The following is an 8,750-nucleotide window of genomic DNA, read 5'->3' as shown; positions in this document are numbered from 1 at the left end:
CAAGTAAATAAGAAAATAAGTGAAAATACAAATCCAGGTTTCAAAAGCTGTTGAATTGCTGTTTAAATTCTTATGAATATTCACGTGGCTTGTACAGGACCCGAAATGATCCCAGGACCCGAAACGATCCCCAAAAGTACCCCAACTGATCCCGGGACCCAAAACGATCCCCAGGAGTCCGCGAAATGAACCCTAAGGAATTGCAGTAATGGACAAACAAAAGGAATGTGGAAGGATTGGCTTTCAGTTTTAAAAACATATGAAACATTTTAGCGTCATTTTTGTTACTATCCAGAAATTTCAATTAACTAAAACCATAGTATTAAGATTTTTATATACGACTGCGTGGGAAATACAACTTTCGACAGCTTGGTTGAGTCAGCAAATGGGGTCAAATAAAAATTCCCGTGATGGTAATTTGAAGAACCAGGCGTGAATAAATCATTTATACATAACAAGCCATAAAAGAAAGTCTCCACAGATTAGACATGCCTCTGCTTTTCCGTAGGAAAATGTTTGTTTGTGAATGAAAAACCTATCATAAAGAGATAGATGCAGTGGTATACGCACTACTACATAAGGAAATTTAAAACTCACATATTGCTTTTAACAAAAGCCACATCTCTTAATTAATATTTTGCAACGGTAGTAAAAGGGTTGTTCGAGTGCATTACTCAGTGTGCTTTTGTCATTCCATCTTCTCGGCCAAACCGGCTGTCGGTAAATATTCGCTCGTGTGAACATGGATTTCGTGGTGAAAAACACGTTTGGTTGTCAAATGAATATAGATTTTTAGGGATGATGTTTACCGGAAACGAGATTTATAGTGTCAGAGTCATGTGCTGGAACTGCAAATGTTTCGAAGGTCAAAAATTTGGTTGTTCTGAGCAAGGCTGTGCTTTGGCTGTGCTATGTTTATGTTGTACTCCTTTCAGTAGCAATTAAAAGTTGTGTATTTGTTTTGGACTCTGTTTATGGGTTTACCGCCGGGGCAATGTAATAAAAATAAATATAGTAAATAGCAAAATATAGTAAATAGTAAAAATTATGTATTGGAATTTAAGTTTTTTTAAGTAATTTTTATTTAGAAATAGATTCGCTGTCAACCCTTAATTATGCTTCAAGAATTGGAAGTGCTTTCTTCTGCTTTCCTATTGTCCATTACCGCAATTCCGTGGGTTTGATTTCGGGGACTCCTCGGTATCGTTTCGGGTACCGGGATCAGTTGGGGTACTTTTGGGGATCATTTCGGGTCCTGGGATCGTTTCGGGTCCTGTACAGGCTTTCTACCCATGAACCACCGCGGGTTACGACACATGGGTTCTCGAGTGCAACCTTATTTGAAATAGGTGTACGTATGTTTTATATAAAAAGGGCCGAGGCTAAGTTCAAACGTCTTCACTATCAGTCAATCTTGTCGTTTTTCTTTCCCGCTCGGTCGTTTCTTATTAGGCATTACATACCATATTTGGGAGTCCGCTTCAATCATTTTTTCGCTTTTTTTATCGCTCTAGAACTTTGTTAAGTCGAGAATTTCCACGAAACTTGCAGGAATTAGTTGCTGGCAACCATCTTGGAAATGGAGCCTAGTCCCTAACGTTTTAGAATATCACAGGTCTCCCACTCGCTCGCCCCAGGCTCCTCTCGACCATTTAGAAAAACGACAGCCATTGATTGATATATGCATTCGGGGGAGGGAGGAGGTGGCATCGGCCCTCTAGATCCCCCCCCCCCCTAGATCCGCAAATGCATATTGCTATTCAAGTCCCAAGGAGTTCCTTTGTATTGGTTATATGGAGTTCCAAGAAATAATTTCGCACGTTCATTGTTTTAAGATCTCGACACCACACCCCACAAAGTTCATCAATGCAGCCAAAGCAGCGTAACCACAGGTCTGGGCTATGTCTATTCGGCTACAGGCGTCAAGAACTTCTGTATCTTCTCTCTTCTTACTAAGACCGCCAACGATCTTATCAGTCAGCCGTATCGGGTTTCAGTTGACATGCGCCTGTGGCGTGTTGACGGATCCAACTACTTGTACCCGTCGGTGATGTTTAACGTGATAGACGATGATAACTTCGACATGGTCTACCTAAGGTACGGAACTGTGGTGCTGGGGGGTGGGGGGGGGGAGGGGGGTAAGGAGTGAACGACCACCAGGGGGAGGGGTGTAGTGCTTCCCCTAAAGCAAAATCACGTATGTCGTCGAGAATACAAATTTTAACCCTAAGAAATAGCAAATCGGGGCGTAGTCACATTAATGTCAATCCCAAGCTAAAGAATGTTGGGTTTCCGTCAATCAATCAATGGCTGTCGTTTTTCTAAATGGTCTAAAAGGGCCTGGGGCGTGCGTGCGGGAGACCTGTGATATTCTAAAACGTTAGGGACTAGGCTCCATTTCCAAGATGGCTGCCAGCAAAATCGTAGAAAACACGAATTCCTGCAAGTTCACGTGGAAATCATCGACTTACAAAGCTCTAGAACGATAAAAAAGCGAAAAAAAATGGTTGAAGCGGACTCCCAAATATGTTATGTAATGCCTAATAAGGAAAAGACCGAGCGAGCTAGAAAAACGACAGTTTTTAAAACAAGATTATGACTGATATGCTAAAATTGGTCGAGCCAAAGGCATAGCTAATGGTAGGGGACCATTAGAAAATTGAAAGGAGGTGGGTAAGGAAAAAAGAAAAATCATTCACTATGAAAAGCATGGGAAAAAATGCATGCAGCCCAAACCAGACAAAAAAAATGCTTTCAACGATAAAAAAAACTCCATGCACGTCTTGGAGACAAGAAAAAAAACATGCACGACTGAAACCTCCTCCTCCTCCCCCCCTCCCCCCCCCCCCCCCTTCGCTTTTCTAATGGTTCGTCCCTTTTTGCTCTCAGATAAGTATAAAAAGAGCCGGGTTGCGAATAAACAACCATGAATAGAACAAAATTGAAATCTATTCCAAGATCCAACTTTGGAGGCCTGTGGTTTGGTACCAAAGAGAGACTGCTTTTAAACGGGTGTGCCTGTTTCTTCCCGCCAAAAGCAAGTAAACAACAAAATACACAAGACAGTAACATTTCGTAAAATTAAATTTAATACTCCAAAGCATTCCGCCAAAACATGATATGCCCGTTTGAGCCTCTCTTTGGTGTAAAACCACAGGCATCCCAATTATTATATTTCTAACCACGAATCAATTTATACTGCAAAAATCCCAATTCCTGTCTTTCCATTCCTCTCTTTTCTTGATACAACTGCTTCAGATTCTAAATATGCTAGCTAATAGCTTGATCACTTTATAGATCCAATGATCCAGACCGTTGCGTGCAGCCTGCGTATGTTTGGGGCGGTGGAAACGCAAGGAAAGATTTTAGTGCCTCAGACTGCCTCGCTGGCACTCCTCCTAATGGCGAGTGGTTTAGCGTCACGCTTAACGTCACGCAGTCCTCGGTCACGCTCACGATGAATGGCGTGTTCGCCAAAACATTCAAACCGCATTTCCCGCTCAAACGTCGGATCGGGTTCGGAGTCCCAGCCGACTTTAATAACCACTTGCAATTTAAAAATGTAAAACTTTACTAAGATTTACCGTCAAAGCAAATTACCCGCTAAACCTCAGGAAGATTTTATCTTCTATCAAGAATCTAGAGTTGTCTTGACTGTGTAAAACATAGAGCAAGGTACTTAAAGAACATCGATCAGCCGCTTCTTTGTCATTGTTTAAATGACCATACTGATAAACGTCCCTATATGTCACGTGTCCCTATATGTCAGGTAAAATCATCGTAAAAGCGACGTTATCGTAAAATCCAAGTTCCATTGATTTTTTTAATATCTTTATTTGGATAAGAATATACAAAATAAATAATACACAAAATAGATGCCCAATGTGGCCATGCGTAAACGGGCACGAGGCCCATGCAGGACGTACCCCTAGCTAAACAAATTTGAAATAAAAATCACATAAAATATTAGGTGTGCAGGGGTGTGAATTAGCTTGTTGTTGGCTTACTATGCTACAATTATTATTCTATGATGTATTAAAGCAAACGCGTGTAATCAATAAAAAGTGATATGGTCAAAATGCGTGTTTTTTGTGTGTTTCTCGCTAATCAATCTCCGTGGAAATGATCTGAAAGAAATGTTATGTTTTGTTTTACTAGCCATTACAACCACTTTAATGAGCAGCAACATCTCTCAAAATAAATCCTCAAAATGTGTACATAATCCAAAATATTATTTGTTTTGAAAGAGCTCTTGGCTTTTCCTAGAGTGTGATTTACAATGGGCAACCATGTTTGACAAAGACATAAAAAGGGATCAGCAAAGAGACGACAACAAAATCGGGAATTAACCAGGGCTGAAAACTGTAAGTTATACGATTTTTAGTACGGGATACGTAATATAAAAGTTGAAAACTAGCATGATAAGTTTCTTTTTTTTTTTGTTCAAAACAAAGACAATTAAAGAAGATTATAGCATTTCTTTATACGAAATGCGATCGTTAGTAAAGAAAAAAACTTATAAAGACTTAGAGCATAATACCAAGCGATCAATCAAATTAATTAAGATTGCTAGCTTTGGGAATTGCATGCAATTGAAAGGAATTATTTGTATGTATTTTTGATTTTCAATTTGTACGTTTGAAAAATACTAAAAAACATTTTTATCTCAAATAATGTATGGAACTTGCTGTTTTTGACCATAAGAAAAAAACAATAAAAAACAAAATAAGTTGCATCGCTTTGTCTGCTTTACGAACTGATGTGTCACACCGAGTCTGTGAAGCATTTATTTTGTAGATATAAAGCTGTCAAATCCGAACTTTTTTTGCGCAAGACAGATTTGACAATGAGTGCAAAAGATCCGGATCTGTCTTTATTCAAGTGTAGACTTTAGTTTAACAATAAATATATGCTTTTCTCCCAAAAAATAAATACAAAAACGTCAATAATTGTTTATCTAAACGAAACTGCATAATTAGGTAGATGGTACCGTGCGAGGTTTTACAAAGAGATCAAGTGAACTTATCTCTATCCGTAATAATTGTCAACTTTGTAACTGTCATACTTATCGTTAGACTTGGTAACTTATTCATGCTCAAATAAGCGTCTGTAGCCGTACCCCCCCCCCCCCCCCCCCCCCGGCAATGTAACCTTGAAAACCTTGAAACCTTGAAACTATTTCTTACATATGCTTCAAATGTGCACTCATTTATCTGAAATAGAGCTCTGAATATGAAGTAATCACCCCAGTATAAACAACACAGACCACTATCGAATTAGCCTCACCTTACTCTCTCTTACTTTTTGCTCATCAAAAACAGATCATCTGAGCAAATAACAGACACTGCAAGATGTCAATGGCTTTAGCGCTTGAACTTGTTATCTGCATATCGATACATCATATTATGGTTTCCGCCTCTGGTGAATGCTACGCCACGTCTATCGACCGTCATCAGCTGAACGGTCACCTCCTGGACTCATTCCCTGTAGAGCACATGCATTTCTGCTTTGAGCGCTGCAAGTCACGTGACAAATGCTATAGCATCAATTTCCACAAGGACAGCCTAGTTTGCGAACTGAACAACAGTACGAAGGACGTGAGTCCACGTGACTTTAATCAAAACTTGAACACAGTCTACTTTGAGAATATTTACAGACGTGAGTATATAGTTAAACGAAAAGGGTTTTTTTTCTAGTCACTGGTGTTGTTTTCGGGTTTGCTGTGGTGTTTTGGGCTCCCTGTGGTTGATGATGTGACGTTATACAAAACCCTCTTCATTTACTCTCCCCTGACCCTCTTGCCTCACAGAAAACCACAGGCATCCTCAACGGAGCCCCAGGAACTAGGCTGCTAGGCTTTACCCGTTTAGATCCAAAACAATTATGGGGACCAGAAAAAAAAAACACATTAAAAACAAACGCCGTCCAAAATAAGATAGGGCCGTTTGGACCAAATCGTGTAGGATGGGCTTTTTCCTCCCTCCCCCCTCTCCGATACGGCGTTGCTATGGAGTTGCTAAGCAACCTCTCTCCTGGAGTCAAAGCTGCTCATAGCTCCTCCTTTGGCGAACGTCGATAAAAACAAGAGAAAAATACGTCCGTTTTTGTGTAGATCACCACGACCATCGGTTTACCACGCACCAGGAAAGGCACCGCCGAAAGAGAGCGACCCCCCTCCTCCCCCATCCGGTGGCGAGCAGGTTGTTTACTTATGCGTAAACAAACCGATGGCAACCGCACGCGCAACACTTTTTATTTTCCTCCTATCATTTCTGACATTTGCCAAAGGAGAAGCAGCAAGCAGTCTAGAGTTTAGCACGATTTTGACGATTACAACGTATGCGGCATGCTTAGCATACTGCCACTATGGTAGATTAGGCCGATAGATAGGATTCCTTGAACTGGCTAGAGCAACAGTACTTCGGTTCCCAAACATTTGGATCTGCTCGGTATTATAGGGGCCCTTTCTAACATTTATTCACAGCTTACGTACAAGACATACGTGCAGGCAGCCTGTGTTTCAACGGAGGTACTTGTAAAGACGGGAGCCCTGTGTCTTGCGCATGTCCACCATCTTTCAAAGGACAACGCTGTGAGCTGATTGGTGAGTTGAGAGACAAGGGGGCGGGAAGGCGGAGGGGTTCACTATACAATGACATTTTAGAGAACGAACACGAGTGGATGATATGACGTAGCGGTGTCACCTTTATTGTGCCAAGTTCCTCTCCCTTCGCCAGACCATAGCCCGTCGTAGTGTGTCCGAAGTATTCGGACGATCCACACCATTCGAAAGAAAATCGGGCACCGACTAGCAGGCAAGGACGTGATATCTAAGAGATAATGGTCAGTTGACAAAAGGTCTGATTTAGCGATCATTTAGTATAAAAAGTAAGTACCCCTTTAGTCCATCTTAGCAACCCGATTACACCCAATCGTGTGCTTGCTTTTCATACTGGATACAAGTTTAGGAAATGGGTGAAGGGGTCGTTGGTCTTGTACCAAATGATGCGCGAATCATTCATGCCTTTGTAAGATATCAAATAACAAAAAAAAACGCATCAAGTGTTGTTTGAGTTAATCTTCCATTGCAGACTTGTCGAGCATTCAACTGACAGCGAAATACTGCCAATCGTACAAGACCGATTCCAGCAGTCTTCAAGTCTCCGCATTTCTAACTTCTTCCAGCAGCGTATTCTGTCGCGTCTTTCCCAAGCTCGATAGCGGCGGCATCGGTCAGCAGTATCGGGTCACTCTTGCCATGCGCACATGGCGGGCAGACTCATCTAACATGATGTTTCCTTCGATGATGTTTAACGTGCAGGACGAAGACAACTTTGACATGCTGTATTTCAGGTAGATGAACAAAAAATAAGTATACAACTTACTTCTCGTGAGGTCTTGCCAGGAATCAACTTTGTAACCATCCATGCTGCCAAAGTTTTTTTTCCATAAAATCAAAGACCTGAAAAATAAAGCAATAAACTTCAATTTTAAAGCACTCTAACTTACAAAAATTACAAAAGATAAATTACAAAAGTTCAAATAGTAAAAGCTATCGAAATGATTATGTCAGGGCGTTCCCAGGATTGGCAGAGGGGGGAAGGGGGTAGAGGAGAAGGGAGTGCCCAGTCATAGGCATTACATGGGAAAAGCATAGCATTTGAAATGACCCGCCAAGGGAGGGTGGTGGTGGTGGTGGTGGTGGTGGGGGGGGGGGGGGGGGGTTGGGGTTGGGTTCGCGCCTTGCGTTGATGAAATAGACATTCAAAATGACAGCTATTTTTATTCCCTGTTTCTATTATAGGATGGCTTATAGTGACACGTGCGTCCAGCCCGCTTACACTCTGGGTGGCGACTTCAAAAGAGACGAGGGTAAAGCCAACTGTCTGCTAGGCCCTCCTCCTATAAACATGTGGTTTACCGTCACGCTTAGCGTCACACAATCCTCTGTCACGCTCATGGTGAATGGCGCTTTCGCAAAATCATTCAAGCCTTATTTCCCGCTAAAACGACAGATTGGCTTTGGTGCCGCCATTGGCTATTTTACCATAGTGCAGTTCAAGGACGTTAGACTGGAATAGAAAACGTTTATTTCGTAGATCCACAAAGTGCTATCACATTCAAGAGATCTAAAGGACGGGGGCCGAGGGGGGAGGGAATGAACGAAAGGAAAAAAAAACATATACGATAAAAATAACTAGGAAAACAAAATGCAGCCTAAACCAGACAAAAAGAAAATACAAACAGAACAAAGCATGTTAATGATTTGTATTTATGTTGTGATTTGTATATTTATGTTGATTTATGTAGATTGTTCGTACAGTTAAAATTTAAATTAAAATTTACTAATTAAAATTAGTTAAAATTTACTAGTAAGATCGATCAAAGTAATCGGTTCAAGTACTTTTCTATATATTTATAACTTGATAATTTGTACTGCCCGTACTAAATTACTCAAACTCCAGTGCACCCCCATCCCTTTCATCTTGCCGCAAGTGGGTCATTTCTTATAAAGGATATTATCTAATATTTTTTTTCCATATCAATGAGGGCTCCCCTTACCAATTTCCCCTCAGCCTGGGTACTTCCCTGAGCTTGATTTCCTTTTAAAAATATTTATCGGGCAATCAATTGACAATAACCTTCACCCTAGGCGGGGGCGGGCAGACTAAGATGATCGTCCGATTTTTTAGCTCACAATTCATGCCAGCTGCTATCTCTCTCAGCGTTGTTCAAAGATTCATTCCTTG

The 8,750-nt window shown here is 41.1% G+C and overlaps 2 protein-coding genes across 2 annotated transcripts; both read left to right on the top strand.

Annotated features, from left to right (window-relative positions):
* The first annotated feature begins 1,840 nt into the window (after positions 1 to 1,840).
* Positions 1,841 to 4,069, top strand: LOC116613078 (uncharacterized skeletal organic matrix protein 7). The gene is made up of 2 exons (XM_032373686.2): positions 1,841 to 2,097; positions 3,298 to 4,069. The coding sequence occupies exons 1-2, from the start codon at positions 2,003 to 2,005 to the stop codon at positions 3,575 to 3,577; spliced, it is 375 nt and encodes a 124-aa protein (XP_032229577.1). The 5' UTR covers positions 1,841 to 2,002; the 3' UTR covers positions 3,578 to 4,069.
* Positions 4,070 to 4,261: 192 nt separating this feature from the next.
* LOC116613077 lies at positions 4,262 to 8,355 on the top strand. The gene is made up of 5 exons (XM_032373685.2): positions 4,262 to 4,364; positions 5,322 to 5,658; positions 6,485 to 6,604; positions 7,092 to 7,353; positions 7,805 to 8,355. The coding sequence occupies exons 2-5, from the start codon at positions 5,352 to 5,354 to the stop codon at positions 8,079 to 8,081; spliced, it is 966 nt and encodes a 321-aa protein (XP_032229576.1). The 5' UTR covers positions 4,262 to 4,364; positions 5,322 to 5,351; the 3' UTR covers positions 8,082 to 8,355.
* The last annotated feature ends 395 nt before the right edge of the window (positions 8,356 to 8,750 follow it).

Source organism: Nematostella vectensis, chromosome 11 (assembly GCF_932526225.1).
Source record: "Nematostella vectensis chromosome 11, jaNemVect1.1, whole genome shotgun sequence".
NCBI lineage: Eukaryota > Metazoa > Cnidaria > Anthozoa > Actiniaria > Edwardsiidae > Nematostella > Nematostella vectensis.
Note: the sequence above shows the minus strand (reverse complement) of the source record. Positions and strands in the feature narration are given on the sequence as shown.

Coding starts and splice junctions, on each gene's coding strand:
- LOC116613077 (XM_032373685.2), top strand. CDS start 5,352: ATGTCAATGGCTTTAGCGCTTGAACTTGTTATCTGCATATCGATACAT. Junction 5,659..6,484: donor CTTTGAGAATATTTACAGAC/GTGAGTATATAG, acceptor ATTTATTCACAG/CTTACGTACAAGACATACGT. Junction 7,354..7,804: donor TTTGACATGCTGTATTTCAG/GTAGATGAACAA, acceptor TTTCTATTATAG/GATGGCTTATAGTGACACGT.
- LOC116613078 (XM_032373686.2), top strand. CDS start 2,003: ATGCGCCTGTGGCGTGTTGACGGATCCAACTACTTGTACCCGTCGGTG. Junction 2,098..3,297: donor TTCGACATGGTCTACCTAAG/GTACGGAACTGT, acceptor ATCACTTTATAG/ATCCAATGATCCAGACCGTT.